The sequence below is a fragment of the Rhinatrema bivittatum genome, chromosome 5 (genome assembly GCF_901001135.1).
Source record: "Rhinatrema bivittatum chromosome 5, aRhiBiv1.1, whole genome shotgun sequence".
Taxonomy (NCBI): domain Eukaryota; kingdom Metazoa; phylum Chordata; class Amphibia; order Gymnophiona; family Rhinatrematidae; genus Rhinatrema; species Rhinatrema bivittatum.
This window is the reverse complement of record NC_042619.1, coordinates 66,433,476-66,449,361: the sequence shown is the minus strand read 5'-3', so window position 1 is coordinate 66,449,361 and position 15,886 is coordinate 66,433,476. Positions and strand designations below refer to the sequence as shown.

The 15,886-nt window shown below is 48.3% G+C and overlaps 1 protein-coding gene across 1 annotated transcript in view; it reads right to left on the bottom strand.

Annotated features, from left to right (window-relative positions):
- DYNC2H1 (dynein cytoplasmic 2 heavy chain 1) overlaps nucleotides 1-15,886 on the bottom strand; it is a 1,848,033-nt gene that overhangs the window by 1,254,263 nt on the left and 577,884 nt on the right. Inside the window, exon 35 of the mRNA XM_029602426.1 lies at nucleotides 6,411-6,634. Within this exon, the coding sequence (XP_029458286.1) occupies nucleotides 6,411-6,634 (224 nt within the window). The remainder of the gene's footprint in view (nucleotides 1-6,410; nucleotides 6,635-15,886) is intronic.

Genomic DNA, 15,886 nt, shown 5'->3' with positions numbered 1-15,886 from the left:
ATCCTGCAAGAAGGCAAGAATGTGACCAATGGCAGCCTGCCGCGGGGACACACTCAACCCATGGCACCACGTATCAAACACCTTCCATACCTGAACATAGGTAGCAGAAGTAGAAGTTTTACAAGCGTGGAGAAGAGTAGTAATAAACCGTCTCCAAGTAGCCCTTCTTTCTTTATTGTCGCCTCTCATACGCCAAGCCGCTAGACAAAAGCGATCGGCCTGATAGAAAAATACTGGGCCCTGCCGGAGGAGGTTCGGCAGATGCCTGAGGCGCAAGGGGCCGTCCACTGCCAGGTTGACCAGATCTGCGAACCACGGCCTTCTCGGCCACTCCGGAGCCATCAGAACAACCTGCCCCTGGTGGGATTCAATCCGGTGTAAAACCTTTCCCACCAACGGCCATGGAGGAAACACGTAAAGGAGAATATCTGGAGGCTAAGGAAGAACCAGAGCATCCACCCCTTCCGAGCCGTGCTCCCTTCTGCGACTGAAGAAACGAGACGCTTTTGCGTTCAAACGAGTCGCCATTAAGTCTAACCGGGGAGTCCCCCACCGGCTGGTGATGAGCCGCAGCGCCTCCTCTGACAGTTCCCATTCTCCGGGAGATAGCCGCTGCCGGCTGAGGAAGTCCGCCTGAACGTTGTCGACTCCGGCTATGTGGGATGCCGTTATTTGAGACAGATTGCGTTCCGCCCAGGCCATTAAGATGTCCGCTTCGGAGGCTACTAGTCGACTCTTCGTAGCCCCTTGCCGGTTTATGAAAGCCACGGTGGTCGCATTGTCAGATAAGATCCGTACCGCCCGGTGGTGAACCAGTGGAAGAAATTGGTGCAGCGCCAAGCATACCGCCCTGGTTTTCAAGCGATTGATGGACCACTTGGTCTGCGACAGTGTCCAAAAGCCCTGCACCGATTGCGACTGACAGACTGCCCCCCAACCTGTCAGGCTGTCATCCTTCGTCCATTGAGGAGGTTCCAGATCCACGCCTCGAAGCAAGTGATCCGGGATCAACCACCAATCCAGACTGGACCTGCCCAGTTCGAGGAGTGGTAACAGCAGTTGGAACTCTTCTGACCTGGGGTCCCAACGAGCAAGTAGCGCCCTCTGCAAAGGCCTCATATGAGCAAAAGCCCAAGGAACCAACTCCAGGGTAGATGCCATAAAACCAAGAACTTGCAAATAGTCCCACACCACGGGTAAGGGAAGAGCCAACAGGCGCTGCACCTGAGACATTAGCCGCTCCATCCTCACCAGAGGCAGGGAAACCTTGTCCATACCAGTGTCGAACCGTGCTCCCAGAAATTCTAACACCTGGGACAGAACCAGCTAGCTCTTGGCATAATTGACAACCCAGCCTAGGGAATACAGCCAACTCAAAACTGATTGCACTGTGTTCTCGCAGAGCTCTTCCGATTTCGCTCGTATGAACCAGTCGTCCAAGTAGGGATGCACCAATATCCCTTCTCGCCGAAGGCTCGCTGCTACCACCACCATCACCTTGGTGAAAACCCTCGGAGCTGTCGCCATCCCGAAGGGTAGGGCACGAAACTGGTAATGCTGTCCCATGATCAATAACTGTAGGAACCTCTGATGGCATTCCTGGATTCCTATGTGGAGGTAAGCCTCTCTCAGATCCAAAGAAGCCAAAAATTTGCCTTTGTGGACAGCCGCAATGATAGATCTCTGAGGAAAACTGAGGGATTCGCAATGCCCTGTTGACTGCTTCAAATCCAATATCGGTTGGAACGAGCCCTCCTTCTTGGGAACTACGAAGTAAATGGAGTAGCGACTGGTCCGACGCTCAGCTGCGGGAACCGGAACAATGGCTCCCAGAGCCTCCAACCGAGACAGCGTTTGAAGAACCACTTGCTGCTTTGTCTGAGACCCACTGGGAGATACTAGAAACAGATCGCGAACGGGTTGTGCAAAATCCAATGTGTAACAGTGATTTATAATGTCTAGAACCCACTGGTCTGAGGTAATCTTGACCCATTCCTCGTGAAACCGGGAGAGTCGCCCCCCAATCTCTGGAACTGAGGAATGGGACAGCGCCCCTTCATTGGGGAGCTTTGTTGGTGGCGAAGGCATGAGAGGCTCCAGTGCACTGAGGCCGCCTGCCACGAAAGGAATGCGCCCATGATTGAGACCTTGTGGATGTCTGCCGAGGGACATAGGAGGAAGAACCCCTGCTGGAGCGGAAATGGCACTGCCCTCGAAAACAGCCCCTAAAACTGCCGGGTGAGCGAATTGATCTGGGCTTGTCTTCCGGAAGCTTGTAAACCTTGTTGTCTCCCAATGCACGAATAAGCTGCTCGAGCTCGTCTCCAAATATAAGTTTGCCCCTGAAAGGAAAGGAACCCAGCTGCGACTTAGAGGAGGCATTCCCCGACCAGTTTCGGAGCCATAGCAGCCGCCTTGTGGAAACCGCCGAAGACATAGTGCGGGCAGAGGTGCAGGGGAGATCATACAAAGTATCTGCCGTATAGGCCACCACAGATTCCATGCAGTTTGCTTGCTCAGCTTCCCCCGAAGAAAGGTCCTGGGGCTGTAAGCATCTGTTGAACCCAACGGAGAGTAGTCCTCTGCAGAAGGCTGCTGCAGACAGCGGCCCGTACTCCCAAAGCGGACACTTCAAAAATCCGCTTAAGCAAAACTTCCAGCTTCCTATCCTGTAGGTCCTTGAGTGCTGTGCCTCCTGTTACAGGAATGGTAGTATGTTTGGCAATAGCCGTGACTGCAGAGTCCACTTTAGGAATTTTAAGAAGATCCAGAGACTCATTAGGGAGCAGATAAAGCTTTTCCATGGCTCTGCTAACCCATAAGGTGGCTTCAGGGGTATCCCATTCCCAGGACACAAGCTGGAAAAGCTTTGGATGGAAAGGAAAGGTTTGAGGTGGAGCTCTAAGCCCCAATAAGACCGAGTCTCCCGGTGAAGAATCCGGTATTGCTTGTGGTACTGGGATCTCAAGCTCCTGAAGCACAAGGGAAATCAATGGGTCCAGTTCCTCCTTGCAGAACAAACGGAGCACCTGCGGATCATCCCCCTCCACCGGAGCGACACTGTCCACATCATCGCTCACATCAGAGGTGGAGGGGTCCTGAGTTATCGGATCCGTAGGTGGAAGAGGAATGGATAGCCAATCCCCCGGGATAGCGCAGGGTGACCACGGTCCAGGCCTCTCCTGGTCCGCCGAAGCCTTAAAAAACTTAGCCTGGGCAGGAGACTGGCTTTCCCAGTCAGCTTCAGCTTCTACATAAGCCTTATGTAGAAGCAAAACAAACTGAGAGGAAAACGGGTGTTGCCTCTTTAAGGGCCTCCCCTTGGGTAAATTTGAGGGAGGAGTCGAATCTGGCTGAGAACTGCGCGGTCTTTGTGGGCTTAATGCCGGTGGGGAAAGAGGAGGGAGATCCTCTCCCTCCCCCACTGAATCAGCATCAGGGTCCGATGGAGGCAAGATGGCCGCCGCTCTCATGCCGATGGGAAGCGTGCCGGGCCTCTGCCTCCGAGCAGACTGCTCGCCCCGATATCCCCTCGGGCACGGCAGGGCTGATCCCTGGCCTGAAAGCGGTCGCTGCGAAGGCCCCTCGCCCCCGAGAATACACCAGGAGCAGAGGCCTTCGCGGGAGAGCCGGTACCCCGGCTCTCCACAAGCACCACAAACAGTCCCCCGTGGCATGCAGAAAGCGCGCAAATTAGCTGGGTGACACGCCACCCCCTCCGGAGGACTGGGAGGTCGAGGCAGGCTAGGGCCGAAGAAAAGGTACGCTTTTAAATTACACAAACTTCTTTTATTTATTTCACGCACTCTCCTTATATTTTTTTTTTGTACTAGTTTTAATCAGCCCTCAAAAACAGGGGAACAACCTCCCTGAGCCACCAGACCAATCATCCACCAGAGGAATTTTACTTCTCTGTGTAAGCACTGCCCCAGAGGAATGTTACTTCTCTTAATTGGCAAAGAAGGGGGAAAGTGACTGGCCCACCAGTAAATCCTCCCCCGTAGCTCACCAGGTCAGGGAAAAATCTCCGGGAAATGGCTGTAGGACAATGTCCTGCCTCACCTGCCTGTGTCCTTCCATCAAGCTGGGTTTTTTTTGTTTATCTATCCTTTTGAAATTGATCTAGTCAAAGGATTCTCCCCTTTGTTTTAATCAAACTTGTCAGAAGAACCCTTCCAAATTTAGATAAGATCAGGACCGCAGGTTATGGTCTCTCAATCTGCTGGAGTCAGAGAAATACTGAGGGATTGAAGGTGGCACACCAGGTTATATGGGGGGTGCCTTTCAGTTTTTCTCTGACTCCATCTGCTGGAAGGGAGGCATAACCCAGCAGTCTGGACTGATCCTGGTACGTACAGGGAACCCGCGCTACCTTAAGACGGAGAATTATAGGAACCGGATGGCTCACAGAGCAGGATATATTGTAGACTCAGAGGAGAGCAGGAGAGAGGCCCAGGAACTCCAGAAGAAGACAGAAACCATAAGTAGAGAGGAGAGGCAGCCCCTAGAAAGTAAGATTTGTTCAGGCTTTTACCTTAGTGAATGCTATGTGAATGCTGAAGATTAAAAGCATTGTATAAAATATTTAGGGGTACATTTTACAAATTTGCGCACACGCATACTTTTGTTCACATACCAGGTGCAAACAAGAGTACGTGGGATTTTAATAGATACGCGCATAGCCATGCGTATCTGTTAAAATCCGGGATCGGCGCACGCAAGGCTGTGCAAAATTGGCAGCCTGCGCGCGCCAAGCCGCGCAGCCTGCCTCCATTCCCTCCACCTTCCCCTCCCTTCCCCTACCTAACCCACCCCCCAGCCCTACCTAAACCCCCCCTACCTTTGTTGCACAAGGTACACCTGCCCGAGGCAGGCGTAACTTGCGTGCGCCGGGCCAGCCGCCGGTTCGCGATTCGCAGGCCCGGGAGCAGTTTCGGAGGCCTCGGCCACGCCCCCCAAACGCCCCGGGCCGGAACCACGCGCGTCCCGGGGCTTGCGCTTGCCGCCAAGCCTACTCAACATAGCCTCGGTGTATGCAGGGGGAACTTCGGGCTAGTTTTCAGGGGGGTACGCCCAAAACTTACGCACGTACCCCTTTGAAAATCTGGCCCTTAAAATGTTGTAAATAAAAAGCAATGAAAAAAACCTTGATCGCTCATGTGTTGTGTCACATATGTTGCCAGAAGTGAGATTTTCTGCATTAAACAAGATATAGCCAGAGATCCATACCTCAGGAAAGAAAAGGAAAGGAAGTTTGTTTGGAAACCTGCTTGCTCTAATGTTGTACAGAACAGACTGTATCACAGAAGAGTCTGAGCTACATAGCATCAGTGATAGTCTCTAGAGATCTCTAGCAATGTGAGAAGGCAATAGTTAAAGCCAGAGGAAAGCTGGGCTGCATAGGGAGAGCAATAACCACTAAGAAAAAAGAGGTGATAATCCCCTTGTACAGGTCCTTGGTGAGGCCTCACGTGGAGTACTATGTTCAGTGCTGGAGACCATATCTCAAAAGGAATAGAGACAAGATGGAGGCAGTCTAGAGAAGGGCAACCAAAATAGTGTGAGGCCTCCATCAAATAAGATATGAGGAGAGGCTGAAGGACCTACATATGTATACCCTGAAAGACTGGAGGTACAGGGGAGATATGATACAAACCTACAGATACCTGAAAGGTTTTAATGAAGCACAAACTTCTAACCTTTTCTGTTGGAAAGGAAACAGTAGAACTAGGGGTTATGAAATGAAACTTCAGGGGGGACAACTCAGAACCAACATCAGGAAATACTGCTTCAAGGAGAGAATGGTAGATGCCTGGAATCCCCTTTTGGAGGAAGGAGTGAAGATAAAAACAGTCAAAGAATTCAAAGGAGTAAGGGATAAACACTGTGGATCCCTAAAGGCTAGAGAACAGAAATGAAGAAAAGAATGCATGGTGGTAACCCGCTCAGTGCAACAGTTATTACCCTTATCAGAAGCACGGGGATTATTATCCTCAACCAATAAGCCTTGATACTTTTCATGCAACTGCAACATCACACTCCGCTTTGATGGTGGGAGAAAAAAAAAAGGAAAATTGGATTCAGACAGCAACAATACAGGCCCCAACTTTTATGGTCTGGGAGCACTGATATGCAGACATAAGGGAAAAAGCACATGACTGCTTCTACGGCCAAATCCAAAAGCAAAGCAAGTCAGCATTGTCGGAATCTTCTGGAAGGCTAGCACAATTTTTTATGGGTTTGACAGTTGCTTGGTTTTTGATTGTAAATATTTCTTTCCTTATCATAAGGATTCGGAGTAACTGCACGGACTACCCTTAAGAGCAACCTGGGGTGAAAGTAAAGCAAAGAAAAAAAGAAAAAGGAAATGTGAATAAATCAAAGAAATAAAAGATATAAAACAGAGTTACCTGGCAAGATTAAAAATAGCCACTAATTTTCTGCCCAGTGTCTTGGCATCCTTAAATCCCTCTGAATACAGAATTACTTCAGCAATCAGTTCATTATCAGGATGAGACATAGCAACTGGTCTGAAAAGCTGTTTGAGGTTATCAGGAAGTTTTTGTCTCCCACCATAACCTTTTCCTGCAGGATTCATAGTAATAAAAATTCCAGAATTAGGATCCAATTCAACCTGGAATTAAAACAAAAGCATCATCATGTACCAGTAGACACCTTTCCAAAGAAAACATACAAATCTCACATATATTATATAAAATTAATATATTATCTGAAGACTATACTTTGTTCTTTTAAGATTTGCTTCATCTCAGCCATCTATTTTATAATTATTTTCTTCTTAAATTACAAATATGCAATACACAGAAATTTATAGTCCACCTTATTACCAGACAAGATCTTCAAGGCAAATCTACACCTCTATAGATGAAATAATTATTTCTGTAGAATTATGGAGAAATTTCCTTACCTGTTAATTTCCTTTCCATTAGTACCTCTATACCAAACCAGCCCTTGAGAATTGGAAGATTCCCCCTACCAGCAGATGGAGGCAGACAACATTGTTTTCCTCTGTGACATCACAGCCACCACTAAGGAAGTGATGCTAGCAGCAGCATCAGATCAGATACCCATCAATTGAAGAATAATTAAATTTCAACCAGAATTCTAAGAATTTTCCTTGCAACTTACAACTGAAGGAAAGAAGGAAATGAAACTTGAACAATTAGAAAGAAAAAGCCAAAATCCTCAACCAGATAACTAAAGAGAACCTCTTTAAAAGAAACAGCCTTGTTTCCTGGGTGGGTCTTGAACTGGTGTAGCAGGTCTAATGAAAAGGAAATTTCTCTTTCCATCTCATCCGGCTACACCAGTCCAGCCCTTGACAAGTGGCAAGTACTAAATGTTCATCTATCTAGGTGGGAGGAAGTAAGAGCTGCTTGAAGAACTGCCGCTCCATAAGCCGTAACCTCCCATGCCAGCTAGTCCAGCTGATACTGCTTCATAAAGGCATGCAGCAAAGACCAAGTGGCCGTCCTACAAATATCGGCCAGCACAAGCACATACACCTCCAACCAGATGCAGACTGAGCCTTAGTGGAATGTGTGTGCATCAATTCCAGAGGTCTCTTGCTCTTTAGCAAATAAGCCAACTCAATTGTCTACTTTATCCAGTGAGCCGGAGTAGCCTTAGAGGCCACCTCTCCCTTACACGGACCTCCAAAAAGGACAAACAACATGTACGACCTACAGAAGGCATAAGAGATCTCCAGATACCGCACGATAAGCCTGCACATGTCCTAGCACCTGAGAGAAAGATACTTACATCCATACTCCTCACAAGAAAAAGTTGGAAAGGAAACCATTTGATTGATATAAAAAGCAGAATTTACCTTTGGTAGAAATGATGGCACTGGTCAAAAAAACACCATGTCTGATAAAATTACAAGAAAGGGGTTCAAACAAGATAGGACTTGAAGCTTCGAGACCTGCCATACAGAGCAAATCACAACCAAAAATTATGTTTTCAGTATAAAATCCTTCAAAGAACTCTATTTCAAAGGCTCAAAAGGAGCCCCAGTTAGGGATCTCAACACTAGATTAAGATTCCACGGGGAAACAATGGGCTAGAAAGGTGGCCACAATCTTTTCATGTACCTCAAGAAGTGGGACACTTCCAGGTGAATCAGGTATAGAGGCATCGACAATGGTGCCCTGGTAACATGAAATAACTGCCACCTGCAACTTTAAGGAATTCAGGGCCCGCCCCATGTCAGGGCCCGCCCCATGCCCTGAAGAAAAGCTAAGTTGAAGAATACAGCAGCCCGCCATGGGGAATCTGACCTGGACATGCAGAACTGCTCAAACAGATACAAGACTAATGTAATAGACTTAGTTTTTGGGTACTTGCCAGGTTCTTATGGCCTGGATTGGCCACTGTTGGAAACAGGATGCTGGGCTTGATGGACCCTTGGTCTGACCCAGTATGACATTTTCTTATGTCTTATGTAAGCTAAAGATGTTGACCACTTCCGAGACTTCAGTAGTGTGGATATTACTGCTGAAGAATACTCCTTCTTGCAGAGCCATCTACGCTCAAGAGCCAAGCTGTAAGACAGAATGGAACCAGAAACTCCATGACCAGTGATGTCTGAGCCAATCGACCCCATGCTTTTGGGAAGCACAAGGGCCGGAGCAGATCTGTGTACCAAGGTCTGCATAGCAAGTCTGGCACAGCCAGTATGACTCAGTTGTGCTCCAGCTCTATCCACCATGGCAACCAGCCTATAAGCTCCCATGAGGGAAGATGTATGAGAGTTCTCCCTCCAGCCAGGGCTGCACCAGGGCATTAATCCACATTGAGTCCTATTCTCTTTGTTGGCTGAAGAAACAATCCACCTTCACATTCTGCTGGGTTGCCATCAAATCCAACTGAGGATGACTTCACCTATGATAAATCCTGCAAAAGGCATTCAAGCTCAGCTCCCATTCCCCAGGATCTAGCAGATTTTGGCTGAGGAATCTGGCCTGAAAATTTTCCTGGCCAGCAAACTGAGCCATCGAAAGTAGCCCGAGATTCCTCTCTGCCCATGAGAAAAGGAGCGACATCTCCATCAAGACCTTGTGTCTCCTGGTTCTACTCTGCCGATTCACATATGCCACATTGACCAACCAAGAGACAGCATAAAATGGTAAATGGAACATACTCTGAAGAAAGAATGGTGATAAGTGAAGTACCACATGGATTGGTTTTGGGGCCAGTTCCGTTCAATATCTTTGTGAATGACATTGCGGAAGGGATAGAAGGTAAAGTTTGTCTATTTGCAGATGATGCTAAGATCTGCAACAGAGTGGACCTGCCTGAAGGAGAATAGAGAATGAAAAGAGATTTAAGAAAGTTTGAAGATTAGTCGAGGATTTGGCAGCTGGGATTCAATGTCAAGAAGTGCAGAGTCATGCATCTGAGGTGTGGTAATCCAAAAGAGCTGAATGTAATGGGGGGTGAAAGACTAATGTGTACAGACTGGAAGAGAGACCTTGGGGTGATATGTCTGGTAATCTGAAGGCAGTGAAACAATTTGAATAAACAATAGCTAAAGCCATAAGAATGCTGGAATGAATAAATACACAAATAACAAGTAAGAAAAGGAGGTGGTGATATCCTTGTAAGGTCCTTGGTGAGGCCTCGCCTGGAGTACTGTGTTCAGTACTGGAGCCAGTATCTCCAAAAGGATATAGACAGAATGGAAGCGGTCCAAAGAAAGGTGATCTAAATGGTCTGGGGTCTCAATCCGAAGACTTATGAGGATAGGCTGAAGGTTCTGAATATGTATACCCTAGAAGAGAGGAGGTGTAGGGGAAATACGATGCAGACCTTCAGATATCTGAAAGATTTTAATGATGCATGAACTTAAAACCTTTTCCGTTGAAAAGGAAACAGTAGAACTAGGGGGTCACGAAATGAAACTCCTAGGGGAAGACTCAGAACCAACAGAAGGAAATATTTTTTCACGGAGAGGGTGGTGGATGCCTGGATTGCCTTTCTGGAAAAGGTGGTGAGGACGAAAACAGTAAACAAATTCAAAAGGGCAGGGGATAAACACTGTGCATCCTTAAAGGCTTGTAATAAAGAAAAGTGTGCATGGGGGTAACCTGCATGAAGCAACAGTTAGTACCCTTAACAGAAGGCATAGGAGATTACTAACCTTAACCAATTAGTCTTGATGCTTTTGACACAACTGTAATGTTGCTCTCTGCTTTGACAGCAGGGGCAAAAAAAGAGGTACTGGATTCTGACGACAGTTAACGCTAGACTCCAACCTTTACTGTCTGGGGTACTGACATACTGACATTAGGAATAAAGCAAAGGACTGTTTCTACAGCCAAATCCAAAAGCAAGAAATGTTCAAGCAGAGTTTGGATTAATCAATGTGATTCATATTTACGATTCACTGCTACCATCCATACTTCCAGGATTTTGTTTCTAGATATGGTCATCATAAAAAAGCCTGAAGGTTTTCAGACCTCATTATATAGAAAATCCACGGATACAAATTCCTACCTTCATTACACTAGTACACATCCTTTTAATTTATGGAAAAATGTACCTGTAGATTCAGATTCTCTCACTTGTGTTCTGCCGTTTTTCCTGGGTATTGGGTCTGCCTGGAAGATCATTCGAAAACACTGGCATTTATTGCAATCATACCCAGCATTTAAGGAACTACCCCATTTTACTTTCACACAGTGGAAAAATATCTGTGAGTTTTTAGTTCACTCCGATTTTCAACAGGAAACTCCACGCATTCAGTCTTCCACACCTGAACATACACCTTGTGGTCACTGTTCAGTATGTCCTATTTCTATGAACACAGCTACTTTGGAAGTACGCTATCTGGATAATGTATTTTACCTTCATTCTAATACCACATGTCAATCTCAGGGGGTAGTATATTTCATTAAATGCTCATGCAGTTTTTCTTTGATATTTCCCTGTCTCTAAGTCTTTTTGATGTTCTTACACAATGTCAGTGCTGATAAAGTTTGTTCTATTGTAGGTCTTGATATCATATGTAAGATGCAGCAATTGTTCAAACGGTGCCATCTTTAAATTGCTGCTCAGGACACTATCAGTTTTATGCCACAACTGAAAATCTTACAACCTGATAAGTCCTTTGCCCCCTGATGCAGGGAAACCGAAACACTGGCTGATGCTGGGGTTTGCTCTGTGTACTACAGAGCGTCTTTAGTCACATCTATATGGTACATGATTGTGAATATGTATTTGCTCTAAATCATTGAGCATTAGCTGATTTTGTAGATGCAAGTTAAAAAACATATAAAAAGAATATGTTCTATTACACTCTTTCAGACTTTCTTTCGGGTGGATGATAGAGAGGACCGGGCAACCATCCTAGAGGTGGTCTTACACTGGCTTCCCGGCTTGCTGACACCCTGATTAGACACATCAATTTTGCGCTTTTCACACATACATTATTACCACCCTTAACATAAGGCATGGAGGTATCATAAGAACATAAGAAAATGCCATACTGGGTCAGACCAAGGGTCCATCAAGCCCAGCATCCTGTTTCCAACAGTGGCCAATCTAGGCCATAAGAACCTGGCAAGTACCCAAAAACTAAGCCTATTCCATGTTACCATTGCTAATGGCAGTGGCTATTCTCTAAGTGAACTTAATAGCAGGTAATGGACATCTCCTCCAAGAACTTATCCAATCTTTTTTTAAACACAGCTATACTAACTGCATTAACCACGTCCTCTGGCAACAAATTCCAGAGTTTAATTGTGCGTTGAGTACAATTGTTGAGTACAACCGCATGGAGCAGCAGTTACTATCCTTAAAAGACACAGGAGGGTACCCTGTATGGAGCGGCAGTTACTACCCTTAACAGACACATGGGGGGGGGGAGCGGTTTTAATCTGCATGGAGCAGCAGTTACCACCATCAGAAACGTGTGGGCAGACTGGAAGGACCATTTGGTCTTTTTCTGCTGTCAATACTATGTTACTATGTAATCAATAGTCAAGAATTGGGCAGACCATGATTCCCTTGAGCCAGAGGGCCACGGCCTCCACGACTATCACTTTGGTAAAATCCTGTAGTGCAGTCGCAAGACCAAACAGTAATGCTAGGAACTGAAAATGTTCTCACAATTCACCACATAGGCCACGTATTGCTGATTATGTAAATGTAATAATAAATAAAAACATAGATACTTCTAATCCCTGTCCCAAATGGGAATATGCAGGTAGGCTTCCTACAGGTCCAGCAAGCACAAAAACCTAACTATGGCAAGAATAGACCTTGAGATCCAGGATGGGACAGAAGGACCCATCCTTTTTGGGTACACAAAATAAATGGAATAACATCCTCAGCCCTGCTCTGAAGGGGGCAAGGAACCACTGCCTGCAAGAGCTGCAGCTTCAGCAGGATCTTGTGGACAGAGCATGAAGAAGTCTCGAATGGGAGAATGCAGGTCAAAGGCGTAACCGGAATGAACTATCTCCAACACCCACTGATCGGTCATTACATGGGTCATTCCCTGGAGAACATCTGTAGAGGGTTTCCTACAGGCGTAAAGAGTGAGTGAATCCTCATGACCACGGAATCTCATGAGGAAGCTCTACTGGCTTCTGAGGAAGAACCAGCATCTCCTCTCTGTCTTCTGGCTCTGTGAATAGCCTGAACTCAGCCTCTGGAGCCTGAATATACAGTAGAAGCAACACCAAAATATTGTCTACCTGGTTGATACCACCATGAAGCTCAAAACTGACCGCAACCTCTACCAGTCTTATAGAAGGAGCAGCCCTTTTCTTCCAGTAAGCGTTGGAGCTTAGGATCACCAATATTCTTAACCAACTGGTCCAGATCCTCCCTGAAAAATAGCTGGCCCTAAAAGGCCAACTTCCACAAGTGAGTCTTAGACCAAGTGTCAGCTTCCAAATTGCGTAACCACAAAGCCAACACACCCCAATCGAGAAGGCCACTGACCGGGTATAGCACCGCAACAAACTATACTGAGCATCCATCAAGAAGGCTGCAGTGGACTCTATTCTGGCCAAATACTCTCTCGATGGAAGCTGATGAATCCAGCAGAGCCAGGATCACCAGGGCCAAGTGGACAGAAATCTGCACCACTGTCATCGAAGGGCCGAACAGGTTTCTCAGGATTGGCTCCTTCTTCCTGTCCTGTGGGTCATTTAGAGATGCACCCCCTCCACAGGAACAGTGGTATGCCTGGTCACAGCCATGACCAAGGTATCCACAACCAGAACCTGAAAAATATTCTGTAGTGGAGCAGGTGGATGGGGGTACAGCCATTTTAGGAGGCTGACTCCAAGGCCCAGCCCCAAAGACTTCCATTCCGTCAACCTCATATCCTCCACCTCTGGGTGGAATGGAAAGATGGTAATGCTCTTACTCTTTCCCTTAATAATGGAGTCCCAATCTGGAGCCTCCTGTGGCTTTTACTCCTCAAGCCAAAGACACGAAACCACCTGTTTGATCAAGAAAACTATTTCATTATTGTCAAAAAGGCGAATGACAAAATCCTCTTCTGGGCCAGGGGGAACTTCTCCATCTTCGAAGGACGCTGACCTCACCACATTCCCGGGCTGTTCCATATCCCCAGGGTCCTCCCATGAAGGCACCAGCACCTCAATGGCCAGCCAATCCTCTTGGCAGGACCCAGAGAAGGGACCAGGCAGACCCCTGAGGCACTTCCCCCAGCCTCACAAAGGCACAAAAACCCTGGTGCAGAAAATGGAAAAGTTCCAGGGAAAAGTCCCCCAGGGGCAAATGCTGACGTGCTCCCCTGCCCCCCGTTGAAGGCTCCACTGGTGGTATTGCCAACACCACAGCCCACAGCCAGTGCTACTCCAGGTTCTGGGAGTGACCACGCAAGAGATTCCAAAATGGCCACCATCTCAGGAGATTGTATGGCAGACTGCAAATTAGACCCCTCAAAGTACGGCACGCTGAAAAAGGATGCAGGTGGGGAGGCAGGAGCTAGGCCCACCAAGAGCAGTTGCCGGATCTTTCTTTTGTTCGAGCACATACCAAGCACACTGGCCCTTTCTCTGACACGGTCCAAAGGACCCTGCAGATCTCTCAGCACCGAACACCTCAGTCAGATCTCTCCAGTCCTCCCTCACTTCAAGCTCTTAAGTAGGATTGCCGACCATGTTCACCCCTGGCAGCACTAGCGCCTGCTTCCTGCTGCAGCTCCCAAAACAAACACTTTGCTGTTTATTTGTTTTTTAGTATTTTTAAGAGATACAACTGTGGGGCTACGGTGGGGAAGAGGGGAGGAGAGGGAGAAAGTGAGTGAACCAGAGCAGAAGGAAAGCGGACAAGGAGAAAAGCAGGAAACACCTCCTCTCAGAATGAAAAGAGACCAATGAATTTCTTCTTATCTTTCCCTGTTCATTTTTGTTTGTTTTCTTCTTAAAGCTGCTCCTCAGTCAGGCTCAACCAACCACCACCCCACAGGCTGTGTTATGAATCCTGCCCGCGGTCTCCCGCGAGCAGGCTCCTCACCTTGCTACTGCTGCTGCTCCCGACGCGGCCGGACGCCGCCGATGTCGGGCCTCCCATGCGGCTGGAGCCGCGGACTCTGTTTTCTCTTGCGGCCCGGAGGCTGCCCATCATGTCTCTTCACTGCGGCCGGAGCGGTGGACTTCTCCGCCTTCAACGCGGCACGGAGCCGCCACCGATATCCTCGTCATCTCCGGGGCTGGAGGCCGCAAGCCCCGAGCTGGCTTGGCGGCTGGAGCCGCCCACGGGGCCTCCTGCAGCAACAGGAGACGCTGTCGTCATCGGGGCCTGCTCCTGGGCCCAGCCCTGCCTCTTTCATGCTGACGTCGGTGCAGGGCCGCTGTCCACGGTCCTGCACAGTTCCTGTTTCCTCTCCTAGGCGCGCGGCCGCGCCTCTCTTCAGGATTTAAAGGGCCCACGGCCGGATATGCCCTGGGCCCCACCTTCAGACTGTTTCCTTTACCAGCCCTATAAAAGGGCTGTTCCTGCATTTCGTCTTCGCCTTGCATTGGAGTTACTTCGCCTCTGGAAGCTCCTGCCTTCCAGCGCTCCGTCAGGTCCTTTGTGTTTCCTCGTTGGAGCTCCAAGTGTCGTCTGCTTCTTGTGCCATGTCTTCGTCGCCTGAGATCCTCGTCTAGGTCTCCTGATGTCTCGTTGTCTGATGTTCCGCTTCCTGATGTTCCACGTTCCTTGGTGTCCTCCTGTGCTCTTGAGCCTTCTGTTCTGCAGGCGATTGGTTCTCCAGGGTGACGCGTCTTCATCATTGGAGTTGCCTGCAGTGGACTGGTGTCCTATGCTCCTGAGCCGTCCTGTCCTGCCAGCCTTTGTGGTGCTCCGGATGACACCGGCTCCGTCGTCGAAGTCCCGCCTTGGCTGGATTCCTTCCTGCGCTCCTCCCGCTCTCCTCATGGTCCGTGACCAGCCTCCTTGGGCTGTGTAGGGCGCGTAGTGGGACAGGGTGGTCCGCGACCAGCCCATTGGGTCCACCCATGAAGGTGGGCTGAGTAGGGCGCCCTGAGAGACAGTGCCAATGTCTACCTTCCCAGCTTCTTGTCTTGCCTGTGATGACGTCACATCAGTCCCTTGTCTGTGATGCCGTCGCATCAGTCCTTCATCTGCGATGTTTTTGCCTCAGTCATAGTCTCAAGTCTTCGTGTCAAGGCCTCCGTCTGCCCTCATCCTCAGGCCGGCCTGCTGATCCATGCTGATCCTAAGTGGCAGGTCCGAAAGGGCTTGGAACAGTCGGAGGACTGTTCACCTTCCAACATCATCTTGTTGGCTCTGGGAGCTTGCAGGCCTGGCGGAGGCCTTGACACAAAGACTTGAGACTATGACTGAGACAAAATTATCGCAGACGAAGGACTGATGC